Below are 14,445 nucleotides of genomic sequence, written 5' to 3' on the forward strand. Positions count from 1 at the left end.
AGGTTTTCTATCATCCTTGGCCACAATGATGACAAGTAGCCTTTGGACATTAAAAGGTACAGAACATACCAGGTAGCTGCAGTGATAACTCACCTGCAGTGGGAATAAACACCAACCAATTGGTCTGGACCACATCTGCAAGGTCACTAGGAGTTCTGAAAACTTCTGTATAATACATTAAGTTTTTCATTCATCTATTTTTATTTTGTGGTGCAGGAATTTGGTTGAAGCCATCAACAGCAACAACAGAACTCACTGCAGAGAATGTCTGCTGGGGAGAAGAATGCCGGAAGAACCCAGATACATCACCCCAGGAAGGGGAGGAATAATACCCTTGTCACAGCCTGATTGGTGGTGTCTCACCATCGACCTTTGGCAAGTTGTGCTGGAAAGGGATGGTCAGAGTTCCAAAGTGCAATATTATATTTCCAATTAAAATGTAAAAACAAACCTTTTTCATAAAGCACATTGGCCTCCGCGCTGGGAAGTGACTACAAAGCCCATAGCTGATTGAGAAAAGCTGAAAGCAGACACTGTAATTGATAAAGGAGATAAGTCAATCTGTGTCCTTTAAAGAATAATGAGTTCCATTTTTCATCAAAAAGATCTCCTTGTGCCGAAGAAACATTCTTTCAATAAATCTACTTAATGGCTTCCCCTCCAATGATCTATAACACTGCGCTTTGGAAGGAGCTCGGAGCATCCTAGCGGGTTCCTGCGGGGCGGCTGCAGGCCACCCAACATTTGCATTGCTAATCTAACCCAAAGAAAACCCAAAGGGTTCCCAGGCAGGGCTGCGGTTCTGGGCCAAACATCTGGAGGCTTTCCTGGGCTCTTCAGGCAGGTAGGTGGGATGGAATTTTGAAATAAATATCCCCCCACTAAACTTGAGGTGCTCTGCGAACATACCTCTCCCGCGCCCACCACCACGGCTCTGCTGTGTCAGGGATACCTCAGCCATGAGGATGGCTCACGTCAGAGAGCTCAAGAGTTAAATGTTTCAGATATTTGGGTTGTGAGAACTGATGAGCTCGTTTGTTCCCTGGGCTCATCACTCCCCTACAGCCCTGATGGCCTTGGTGTTGTTCTGACCGTGGGCTGCAGGAGGTAGCCCGTGTTTATTGTGTTTGGTAAACTGAAGATCCACTTTAAAGCCCCTGCCCGAAGTGGTGCTGCGTACGGGCCTGTTCCCCACCCGGCTGAGGGCCTAAGCCTCAGGTGGTAAAAGGCAGAGCAGAAGAAACAGCCTGTCCCCTTCGAAGGCAATGATTCAGGGCTCTCCGCACCCTGGCGCGAGGCAGCAGGACGTATCGTTCAGCTTGGCTTACCTTGTGAACCCCAACTTTACAAATGCGCCGATCTCCACCAGGACCCAGCTTTATGTAACGAAACCTATTTCCTCCGAGGGCACCGGCCCTCCCAACACTGGCGGACTTCCCCACATGGGAATCATTAAAAACAACCTTCGAGTTATTTCCTTATGTTGCTGTTTGTTTATCCTCCAGTCGCGTGTGAGTCAGCCAGATCATGGTTTGTGGTGGTTTTGCTTATGAAATCTTACATAATCATATTCCTATTGTCACGTTGGGTCGAGCAGTTAGGCCATATAGTGTTTTCTCATTGCACAACGTCTGTGAATCAATAAGGAGAAAGGCTGAACAATGAGATGACGTTGGCTGGTCAGGAACCCGGCTCCTCGTCACCCAGGAGGCCGCTCTGCAGTTTCACAGATACAGCTGGTGGCACAGGAGCCGGGACACCCTCTAAAGCCACCGTGGCGCAGGATGACTGGGCTGGGTGGCGGCCTTTGGGATGGGTCTCACCGAGGTGATGTTTAAGAGATGAGAGCCAGGGAACGAAAGAACAACAATGACAACACTTCACACAGAAACCGACCAATTTTTTTACTGCATTCGGTACACGCTGGATTCCAACATGCTGGTCCAGAGCGTGGCTGGCTACAAGCTGGCAAGACTCTTACGGCTCCTCCGACAGGCTTTCCCTTCCCCGCCATGTACATTATTTATTTTGATCCTACTCACTGTCCCAAGTCCAGAGGCAGTTATTAAAAACGCTCTCGATGCAAACAGTGAGTGGCTATGACACACGGATGAGGGTGGGTGTGACTTCCACAACGGAACGTGGAATCTGGAGAAATGGTCAGTGGAGGCAAGACGCCTCCTTAGTGGCTAATAGTATTATGGAGCTCAAAACCCACAACTGTTTTTTTTCTGGTTTTTGTTTTTTAATTCCTGGAGTATATTGAAACTAGTTGTTCCTAACACGATTTCATATGGTAAATAAAATATCTGACCTGATTTAAACCTTGTTTGTTTGCATACATCTTTGAGGCGTGCACCTCAAAGTCATTCGTATTGATACAGGATGAAGATTATAAATATCCGCATAAAAAGAGAAACGGTGTGACTCTATATGAAGACAACGACCATCACATTCCACAGCACATCATTGGTTAATCTTTGAATCGTCAAGCATTATTTAAAACAAGAGAGAGAGAGAGAGAGAGAGAGAGAGAATATAACTGAACACAAGCTCCACGACAAAACAATCATAACAACGGAACCAAACCCAATTTCTCTATTAATCATTTAAAATTTTTACCTCTGTTTCTAACACTTTTCATTAATTGTTATTTCAAGCTCCAGTAGCAGGATCAGATTTCTCCTGCCTCCGGGCAAGTGAGTTATGATCTGATCTCAAGTTCCGAGGGAAATGCTCAAAGTTTTATTTTTCCCCAGTTGAATAAACAGTACTATGTATATTATCTCTTGTGTTAGAATAGTGTTGTCTTCACATAAGACTCAAATAATGGTATTAGTCATTCATTTCCTTGAACACAGACACCCTCATGCGTGCTGACAGGTTTATAAGGATGTGGTGGCAGCCGTGGTTCTGGGAGCTGCTAGATGACCGACTTTGATTTCTTGCAGTCCTGAGCGATGGAGCCCGGGTGTGTCTGGTTATTGTCCGCTTTCTCTCCCAGATGCTGGGCTTGTCTGGAAGATTAATACATTAACAAGAGCTGAAGGTCCAGGGTTGCACGTCTTCAGACATGTTTATTAGCAGATGGCACACAGGATTCAAAGGTCACCACAAAAGTGACATTTTAAAGTGAAACAACAATATTTATGTTCAGATAGTCTACTGATGAGATCATGTGGAAATGGTTTTGATTAAATTAGCTTATAAATGGTTGCCAATCTATAGACAACAGAAAATACCGCGTCTGTTTACCAAATGCTTTCTTCTCACGCTCTCACCTCTTACATATTAATGACCAAATGCTGTTTTGGGGCTATGCTTATTTAACCGGAGGATCAATGTATCTGTTTTTCACTTCCTGGGTTATCGGTTTGTTTTCATTCTAAAAAACGTTATCCCCTATGGGCGTTTTGAAATCTCACCTGCGATTTTTAGGGCTTGGAAAGAATTCGGATTCCTCTATGTAAATGCAATTGCTTTCAATTTCTTTAGTATAAATTGGGCCTCTGGAGAGACCTAAAATTCAGTCGCTCAGGTGAGACCTGACATTCGATATCATAAAAAAAAACTATGCACTCGATTTCAGAAATTCTTGCTACAGCTACATTCTTGCCTTTGCAGTCCTTGGGAGCCACGCTTTTGTGGCAACGGGTGCTTGTGTTTCTAGAACAACGTGGAAAACAAAATGCGGTCAAGGGGAGGGGATACCTCTTCTGGACTTCTTTTTCTTTTCTCTCTCTTGCGCCCACAACTTAGCAGGAGTGTGAGCGCAAGTTTGTATGTCAGAAAAGGTTTAGACAGAAGAAACCTCAACAGTATGAAGTAAAAACAGTCTTTTAAAAGTTGTGCAAGTCTCTATAGTCAATAAAACTCACAGAAATATTTCCAACAAAGGCATTGAAATGGAGAAAAAAATGATCAATTAGTAGATTAAAACTTTCACATATGTACTAGAGGAAATGAAAATGACCATATATATATATCGTTTCTCATTTATTTACATTTAACTGTAATCTGAATAATTTTGTAAGATACAGATATTATTGTCTTGAGGGTTTTTTTTTACCTTATTGTTACCTATATCTTATTTTTTTTGCACAATTGCAAAATTAGAAATGTAAGAATATAGCAGAAGATTTACTCACTTTTCAAGAGAACCTTTTTCAATATTCATTGCCCCTTCCATTGGGTCCAGTCCTTGTTCAGAAAATTGTTTCAAGGCACTTAAAGCTGCCTAAAAGTGAAAACAAACACACAAACAAGGAGATCCATTCATTGACTTTAATATTAATAAACAGGTAATTGTAAAAGAAGGCTGAGATGTATAGTAAAAACTATCATTTTCACTGGTCTAAATAAATGCTTTTTTTGCATCATTTAGCAAAATTACATTTGAAAGGCTGTATTATCACGAAGCAACTGTATGCTACGAGGGCCTTATTTCTGTGGCGAAGTGGGAGGAGGTGGGGAGGAGAATCTCCAAAGTTTCATGCCTTAGCCCCCATCCATAATTTTGTAAAATCACAAAGTTTTTATCTGCAAATGTAGAAGCACCTAGTATAAGCCTATTATAGTTTGACATATAAATATATATATATACACATATATATAAATACATATATAAATATAATGTATTATATTTTGACTATAATAACATTTTCTCCTCACATTACTGAAACTACACATTCCCTTCCTTCAGACAGTGCAACATCAGATTTTCCCAAGTTAGGTACTCTTTCCAAAGTTAGCATAAAGGTATTGTTCCACTTTATAGCTATCCCCAACCAAGTCACAGGATGTGAGCAGAGAAATGGGCCCAAGACACTCATGCATACAAAGGGGATGGTACGATGGTATTCTGTGAGGAGAGAGAAAACGTGCACTCTTTGGGGCCCTGGGGAGGCAGGCCTGGCCACAGCAGAGCCTCCCGAGGTGTTGATATGCCCGTCTTGCGTGGGATGCTGAAGGGTGTTGACAGGCTGGCTGAGCCTCGCTGGATAGCTGGGAGGCACCAAAAATGCGATGCTGATAAGATCTACATAACTTGTTGACACTCTTGTGCACGTTCCAAATTGTTATTTCTTTGAATAAGAATTTGGTTCTTCTTCCCCTCCCCCATTCCCCACCCCCTTAAAGCTCCATTAGAAGGGCTTTGTTGAGTCTGAGATAGGTGTGAGCGGCCAGGGTTGTTTGAATCCTGGAGATCCCACTGGGTCACACTTTGGTCATCTGTATCCTCTCAACTACCTTTGAAAAAGGGCTAACTCTTGCAGTTTCCCAAACTTTTATCTGCCAAAGGCCCCTTTTGGGTAGCTGACTGTGTGATCCCTTGCAAATTTCATTACTTGTAACATATTTTTTGGTTTTCATTTTTAAATTAATAGACTTAATTTTTTTAAGAGTAGTTTTAGGTTTCCAGGAAAATTGAGCAGGGATGTCGGTGTCCCCCCTCCCCCCCCCCCCCCAACTCCTGGTCTTGGCCCACGCTCGTACTATGTATACAGCAGCTGGCACAGGCTGACATGGCAGGTAAGCAGTACTTTCAGTTGGGTAGAAGCAGTGGGGCTATTTCATTGGGGTACTATTGCTGGTTGAATTGTGTCCCCCCCACTACTCCCCAAATCTATATGTTGAAGTCCTAACCCCCAATACCTCAGATGTGGCCGTATTTGAAAACAGGGACATTGTAGATCTAAGTAAGATGAAGTCCTACTGGAATAGAATGGGCCCAGATCCAATATGTCTAATGTCCTTATAATAAGGGGAACTTAGGATGTAGACACACACACACACACACACACACACACACACACACACGGGGAGAACAGCCTGTGGAGAGGAAGGCAGAGATTGAAGTGATAGAACAGAAGCCAAGGGACGTCACCGATTGCCAGCAAACTGCCAGATGCTATGGAGAGGCCTTGGAACAGATTCTCCCTCACACCCTCAGAGGGAACCAAAACTGCCAGCACCTTGACTCTGGACTCCCAGCCTCCAGAACTGTGACAAGATATATTTCTGTTGATTAAACCACTCAGTTTGTGGTACTTTGCTATGAGAACTCTAACAAACTAAAATAGGTCCATCATAATTCCTCCTTAAGGACAGTAGAACCTCCTTTTCCTTTCTGTGATGTTTCTTTTTATTATATTTTTATTATAAAAATAATTTTCATTATAGGAAAATCATAAGAGGTACAAGCAAAAACAGTGTGAAAATATTCACAGGCCCATCCACCATTTACTACTTGGTCTAATGTCTTTCCCTTTACTTTTCTATCCCTTCCCCATATGTACAAACTTTCACCTGGATCATATCTTCACACCATTTTATAACCTGCTCTTTTCATTGAATGTGAGCAGTTTTCCACATCAATAAAAACACTTCAGTAGCATTATTTTGCGTGACTGCTCAGTATATTGACTTTAGAGGTCCTTCTATATTCAGCCAATCCCTACTGTTGGACATTTAGGACACTCCCAAATTTAAGTGATTATTAACACTGCATCCAGATTTCAAATAGTTAAATTTTTGCATACCATCTCAATAACTTCCTTATGATAGATTCCTAGAAATTGAATTTCTGGGCCAAAAAGCATGAATATTTTTAGATCTGACATGAGCTTTTTCACCTCCCTCAGAGAGGTTGTGACCACAGTAATAATGCGAGGAGCTGATGTTTCTTTAGGTGCTTTTGGAATTAATCTCTCAGAACCACTTTGTGGGTCATTAGAGCCAACCAGTTTTGTCATTTTATGGCCCCACCTTAGTTTTCATTTGTCCATCCTGACCATTTACCTTATTCACTAGATCTGGCTTTGAGTGAAGCTTGGTTGCTTTCAAAAATTAAATTGAGCCTCAAAAGACCCACATTTGGACAATTCCCTTCCCCCAAAAGAAACCTGCAGAGGGGTTTGGCTCTCATTTAAAATCACTTGGGTAATCTCTAAGGTCCTTCTAAGTCCTGCAATGCTGGGTTGTGCTGGACAGCCTTCCCAGGTGACTAGCCTGGGAAAAGTCCTGTGGGTGTGCACATTCTCATGGGCTTGTTACATGAACCTGAGCTCTGGAGTCCTGCCTTACATATGCATGTACTGGGTGAGGCATGAGGCCCACTCATTGCAAAGCTCTAAAGAGCAGTCCATGCCTGATCTTTCCAGATAGCCCAACTACATTGGTGGGGCGGAGTGGGGGGGAGCACTAATGAACTTACAGGTCTTTGTATATTCAACAATTTTGAACAAATGAACACCTATTCTTTTTTTTTTAAATAATTTTTTTTAAATGTCTATTTTTGAGAGAGGGAGAGAGAGGTGCATGGGCATACGAGCGGGGAGGGGCAGAGGGAGAGGGTGAGAGAAAATCTGAAGGGGCTTCCGCACTGTCAGTGCAGAGTCCAATGCGGGGCTCAATCTCATAAACTGCAAGATCATGACCTGAGCCAAAATCAAGAGCCAGGCGCTTAAGTGACTGAGCCACTCAGGAGCACCTTTTTTAAAATTAAAAAAAAAGTTAAATAACTATTCTTTTTTCTGATCCATTAGTATGTGGATTATTGTCAGGAATGCCAATTTTTATCAATTGCTTCCCACATGAACTATTGTGGAAGGCTCTTTAGTGCCTGTAAATTTAAATCAGCAATGTCATATTGCTGAATGAGACACATGACAACCCCAGGGCTCCCTGGTCCCAAAATGACAACGAAAAATGACTTTTAAAAATTTAAAAAACAACTTTAAAAAGTCATTTATAGGCTAATTGTAGCCCATTTTACTAGTTGTCGTTGGAATACTTGTTGCCTGAATACCAAGAACCAAATGTCTTGCTACACCAAGTCCAGGACCCCGTGACACCTGCTTTCTTCTATCCAACATATGAGATGCAGGCCAGGTCTCAGAGAGCAGGTTCAGTGTTTTGGCTCTTGCAAAATCTCCTGGATGATTTTACCAACATGTCAGGCAGGTCTCTGTGCACTTTCAAAATGCCTGGCGTCACTCAAAGAATGTCCTGCAGGCTGGAAGGGCGGCGTGCTCTTTCACTCAATGCCATGAACGGATTTTCAGAATTCTTGTGTGGCTGCTTCCCTCCAAAGGTATGCTTAAAGGCTTCCAAACAATATTCCCTTATTTATCTGATGAGATAATTTCAACCCACATCTTATTGATAATCCTGAATACAATTGCTTATAAATAGGAGAGGACTTCTTGCTAATTTATAAAAGACAATGAAGACGATTTATCTTCTCTGTAAACAGTAATAGCTACCATTTGATGAGCATCACCCTGCCATAGTCATGAAACCAGGCCATTTACCTGAGTGGCCTCAGGTGTTCCCACAGCCCCGCAGGTAGGTCCTACCCATGAGGAATTCAGTAACCTATTCAAAGGTCACACAGCTAGTAAGTGGCAGAGCATGGATTTGAACCCAGTGCACATTCTTGACCAGATCACTTTATTTCCTTCACACCTAAGCCAATTTCAGCATGACTTTTTTCAATATTACCATTTCCAGATCACTCTTATACCCTCCTCCATACTCATTCTATTAATTATTCCCCCACAATAATTACTGGAGGTAAGCTCATACAATTATCTGCATTTTCTAGACAAGGGATTTATTATCTTGTGGGTTGACTTCTGAGGCTCTGTTCAGTGCTTCTGTAACAAGTGTAGATTGGGCTAAAATTGAATTGCTATGGTACTTATTTTGTCACTTGAATTACCCAATGGCTCCCAAACAAGGTGATTTAATTCTCCATTTCTCAACATTCTAAGGGTACCAAGTCTTGCTCATTTATTCATCTCCCCTCTGTTGTTCTGAGAAGAGTTCATTCCTCACCCGCCAGGGGTTGCTGGCCAGAGGGAAAATCAAGCTGCACGGTTTGCCTGGGACTGTGGCATGCAGGATGCTGCAGCAAGGGGAGGGGCTGGGATGCTGGGACTGGGAAGATGAATGGACAGGGAAAGGACGGAGGGCTTGGCTGTGATTTATAGAGAGTGATAAGCTAAGTACTTTTAGGAAAGCAGAGATGGGCAGGGGCTGCCCACCAGGTGCATCCGCCCACAGGTATGAATGGAACACCGGCCCTGGCTGCCTCATCTCTCACTTGTCATGAGCTCAGCTGGGGAGCTGCCACCCTACCCCCAGTTCATCAGCCACCACTTTCCCAGAAAGGATACTTTGCAGATTAAAAAATTCCATCTGTGAGATGGGTGTGCTTCACTTTCCACAGCAAAGTGGCTACAAAAATAGGATAATGCAGCAATGTCCAAAATAGCCACATTACATTTAGCAAGATTCAATCATCAGTCATTTCAAAGAACAATGTATAATGGAATGGCTTTGCCAACAAATGCTAACATTTAATGGTCCACCAAGACATGTTACTTTGCACATCCAAATCTGTCCAGAAGATGGTAAAATCAACAAAATCTCCATGTTTCAACCATTCCAACTGAATAAATTGTACTTGCTAGAGGCCAGTTATTTAAAACAATTAAGACTATATTATAAAAATGCTACCTGATATTAAAGGACACTGGAGTGAGGGAAAAGTCGAATAACTCATTTGGAGAGACATTTGCAGCCTGCTCAAGGCACAAGTTCTACATTGTCTACTACTGAGAGGGTAAATAGATAACGAGAGGCTCAGCTCCTACTGTCTGCAGTTCACCCCCTCAGCCTGGACAGTTTGCTGTGTGATAAATGTAAACTAATGTTGGGGAGTCGTGGGAAGGAGGTAAATCTGGGTTCCTTAATGAGGAACATCCTGAACGATGATTAAACCCAAGTTGTATAACTTCCCACACACTGTGGATTTGAGAATTTCAAAGTACCCAGAACACAAGTACCCAGAACCCTCCATACAGCTTCAGCCATAAACAAACAGACAACTGAACAATTTCATTTCCAAGGTCAGAAAATGTTTCCTACCAAATAAAAACAAACTCACTCAGCATCCAAGTGTGTGTTACTACGGTCTGACCAAGGGGAATCTTAAACTTTAGCTTTATGACAATTTACATGTTTTGAGATTCTAAGAAAAGAGGAAAGAAAAGAAAAGAAAAAAGAAAAAAAATCAGTACCTTCGAGGCAATTCACGTAGCTTGGTTTGAAAGGAGAAAAATTAAAGAAGCATTTTAAGACATGGATGACATTTCTTTTTCTTATTTTTGTCTTTTCAGCTCAACACTTGTTCGTGTGTGTGTGTGTGTGTGTGTGTGTGTGTGTGTGTGCGTGTTTCCCTTAAAAGAAAGCATCTACACAGATACGTAGAAATATTTTTGTCCCCAAAAGATTTTACAACTGTTTTGTGAGGAAAGCCCCACAGGTTCTTGAACAGATGTCGCTACCATTTCATGTATCACTTGTTTTGTGCGTAGTTATAGCAATACCAGAAACAAGATGCCAGTAAGATACTTTCCATGCCTGTTTGTTGGTCTTGGTTTGCACGCATGCATGCGCGCGCGCGTGTGTGTGTGTGTGTGTGTGTGTGTGTGTGTGTCTGCAGAATGGAGGTGAGTCTTCCCAGCCATTTCTGCAATTTCTAACTTTTCTCTTGTCAATCAGAAATTAGCAAATTGTGTTGAAACCAGTGCTTATTCCTCCTGCTTCCCTTTTCAGGAATCAAACGCAACAGTATTAAATAATTTTTTGAGACACAACAATGGTCTTCACTGGCAAAATGTGAATTTTAACTCATCCCTTTATGACACACAGTTCTTCTCATCTTTAAACACAATGCCCAATGGATACTTTTATTTCTTTTTTTCCCCATTTCACACTTTTCCCACCGATTTTATGTTCTGAATCCCAGAAACAGACAGGATGTTCCCATTAAAGTCAATGGCAACCACACATGCCCGAATGTGGCCTTCATTTTTAAGCAAGTGCCCAAGGTTTGTTTTGTTTGCCTTTTCCCCCTGAGGTGCTTATTCATGTGGAACTCTTCCTGGGAGCCACTCTCACTGCTAGATTCATTTCAGAATGCACACCGTGATCGTATGTGCAGCTCACTAAATCAGGCTTCTTAAATGAGAAAACGATAGGCTTCAACAGCAACCGCCTTCACTTGTAGTTGAGGGCTCTCCTAACTTCTTGTCTCCACAATCTTTGAGACTGGCTCCCTATTAAATCATTTCAGTGACTGCAAACCAGAAGGTTCTTCAGTAAGCTTAGGGCTTATTGCCCAAAGAACGAGAATTTAAATGTTCCTGAGTTATCATTTTCTTGCTTTGAAACATCTATAACAAAATGCCAACTCTCTCTTTCTATAAAATAAAAGAAACCAAAAAGAGAAAATTGTATTTCTAAATTTTGTCACATTACGGTAAGATCCTCAGTCTATCACATTTCAGATGAATCAGTGATAGGACTTTAAAAATAAAATGATAAAGGATTATATTGAGCTTTAACTAAACCATTTGCTGCCCTGATTCTAACAATTTCATATAGCCTGCACTTTCCATTTATGCTCACATAAACCTATTGGTTCATATAATTTCCGTAAAATTCATACTTTATAAATGGCTTACTGTTGGAACAAAGGGATGTCAGCCTGCTAAGGTAATGGCTACTCATCATCAAAAAATAACATAAAATAATAAAATAAAATAAAATAAAATAAAATAAAATAAAATAAAAAGAAGTCCGGCAGTGGTCTGAAGGCATGCATATTTTAGACAGACTACTAAAGCAGAGAATAGGAATTTGACTCTAGAATTTGGGGAATTAGTACAAACTTGGGCACTGAAACTACAGACTTAGGCATCATCTATATTCTGTGGTCAGGCTCCTACATTGGGTAATCCATGTAGCTGCTCATCTTGACAATGATAGAGTCAAATTTAAGTGGGATTAACGATGCAGAGGAATGTTTGCAGTGTGTTTAGAACAAATTTTAGCAGTGGCATCCATGCTTCCAGCTCTTACTCCAACCATACCGTTTCTGTTTTAAAGGAAACACTATTCCTTTAAAAATTCCTGTGTTGCCCTTTATTTCATTACTGTTGATTCAACAAAAAAGTCCCCTTTGTAATGGTGTGTTACCCAAACATGCTGTTGGGCACAAAACCAAGTGTCCAAGAATGGCAGCAGCATCACTCTGTGCTTGGCAGGATAATGCCCCCCCCACCAAAGTGTCCATGTCCTGATCTCCAGGATGTGCATATGTTACCTCATAAGGCAAAAGTGATTTTTCAGATAAGACTGAGGTATAAGCATTGAGATGTGGAGATTATCTTGGATTATCCAAGTGGGTCCAATCTAATCACATGAGTCCTTAATATCAGAGAATCTTTCCCGAATTTGGTGAGAGAGAAAGACACAGCCGGGGAAAATGGTCAGAGTAATGTTGTTAGTTTTGAAGACAGAGGAAGGAAGACACAAGCCAAGAAATGGAGGTGGGCTCTAGAAGCTGGAAAAGCCAAGAAGACCAATTTGCACCTCAAGCCAAAAAAAAAAAAAGAAAAAAAAGAACTGCTGATACCTGGATTTTAGCCCAGGGGTTCTCTATAGAGAATCTACAGAACTCTAAGATAATCATTTGTTTTATTACTTATATATTAAAATTTTTTCTTTTTTTAAAGTTATTTATTTATTTATTTTGAGAGAGACAGGTACAGTGTGAGTGGGGAAGGGGTAGAGAGAGAGAGAGAGGGAGAGAGAAAATCCCAAGCAGGCTCCACACTGCCTTCACAGAGCCTGATATGGGGCTTGAACTCATGAAACCGCGAAATCATGACTGAGCTGAAATCAAGAGTTGGTTACTTAACCAACTGAGCCACCCAGGTGCCCCAAGTTTGTTTATTTATTTATTTATTTATTTATTTATTTATTTAATTTTTTTTTCAACGTTTATTTATTTTTGGGACAGAGAGAGACAGAGCATGAACAGGGGAGGGGCAGAGAGAGAGGGAGACACAGAATCGGAAACAGGCTCCAGGCTCCGAGCCATCCGCCCAGAGCCTGACGCGGGGCTCGAACTCACGGACCGCGAGATCGTGACCTGGCTGAAGTCGGACGCTCAACCGACTGCGCCACCCAGGCGCCCCTAAGTTTATTTATTTTTTGAGAAAGATGAGAGAAAGAGAAAGAGAGAGAGAGAGAGAGCATGAGCAGGGGAGGGGCACAGAGAGAAGGGGACAGAGGATCCAAAGCAGGCTTCCTTGCTGACAACAGAGAGCCCAATGTGGGGCTTGAACTCGTGAACCATGAGATCATGACTTGAGCCGAAGTTGGATGCTTGACCAACTGAGCCACCGAGGTGCCCCTTAAGATAATGCATTTGTGTGGTTAAGCCACTAAGTCTAGTAATTTGTCATTGCAGCAAGAGACAGCTAATACACTCTACCTGTCATCTGGACAAGGAAGGGAGGAGAGCACGGCATTTGGAGCCCATCAGCCCTAGACTAAAATTCCAGCCCTACTGTAGACAAGTTGTGTCTATGCAAGTTACTTTATCTCTCTGAGCTTCTTTTTCATCATCTGTAAATTGGAGACTACAACACTTACTGCATTGGATTGCTTGAGAGGTTAACGTCTGGACCATGAATGAAAGCTTTTATTACAAAATTTTCTCTGTTGAGACCAACATCCAGTCATAAAATTCTTTATACTCTCTATCTCCATGTTATTTATGTCCAGTTTTGTATGCATTTCTTTTTTCTAGCATATTGCTTACCCATCTTTCTTCCTAAGAGAACCCTATCATTATGCCTTCCCCTTAATCAAAAGCCACTAGTAACTTCCAGCCACCAAATAACATTCTGTATCCTTGGCCTGGCATTCAAGGCCATGCATCAGCTGGCCCCATTCTACTCTATAACCTCATTTACTGCAATTTCATTACAGTGTGTTTCCCAGAGTGTGATGTCTGAGCCAACAGACTGGTCACCAGCCTCAGGAACACCTGGCAGGTGTCAGTGTTATCAAGAGCTCCCCAGCCAGTTGGCCTGAGAGACACCAACATTGCAGAAGCCCTGCCCACATGGATCTTCCACCCTGGTCTGTCTGGTCTGCCTCCTGTCTGACGGAGACATCTGAGTTTTTTTTACCTCTACACCTTTGCTCCTGCAGTCTTTCATTTTCCTAGGGTGGACTTCTCTGACTCCCAGCCTGTCTCCTACCCATGAACTTCTGACAGTCCTTGCCATTTGCCTCCCTGAACTGTGGGCTGTCTTCAACGTGTTTATGTCCTGTCTCTCACGTAGTCGGTCAGCCCTTGGTTGGAAGAGCCATTTTCCTGTTTGAAACTAGCACAATGTATTTACAGAAGATCCACAAGGAATATTGCTTGGTTGGTTATCCACCAGCTTCCATCTGGAGCCCCCTAAGACAGATAAGTACTCACAGACACATTTGTGCCTTGTCTTCTCTCTATTCTGTAAGTGAGCATCTTGTTCTAGCTGGCTTTTCCTTACTTCAGGGCATCTTCCAAAGCTT

At 42.0% G+C, this 14,445-nt stretch overlaps 1 protein-coding gene across 11 annotated transcripts in view; it reads right to left on the bottom strand.

Annotated features, from left to right (window-relative positions):
• Positions 1-1,891: 1,891 nt before the first annotated feature.
• STAU2 (staufen double-stranded RNA binding protein 2) overlaps positions 1,892-14,445 on the bottom strand; it is a 310,084-nt gene continuing 297,530 nt past the window's right edge. For all 11 annotated transcript variants that reach the window (XM_047842650.1, XM_047842658.1, XM_047842661.1 and 8 more), the window contains 2 exons: positions 4,149-4,237; positions 1,892-3,017 (listed from right to left, as the gene is read on the bottom strand). In XM_047842650.1, the coding sequence (XP_047698606.1) occupies positions 2,924-3,017; positions 4,149-4,237 (183 nt within the window). In that variant the 3' untranslated portion in view covers positions 1,892-2,923. The remainder of the gene's footprint in view (positions 3,018-4,148; positions 4,238-14,445) is intronic.

The sequence above is a fragment of the Prionailurus viverrinus genome, chromosome F2 (genome assembly GCF_022837055.1).
Source record: "Prionailurus viverrinus isolate Anna chromosome F2, UM_Priviv_1.0, whole genome shotgun sequence".
In the NCBI taxonomy this organism is placed as follows: domain Eukaryota; kingdom Metazoa; phylum Chordata; class Mammalia; order Carnivora; family Felidae; genus Prionailurus; species Prionailurus viverrinus.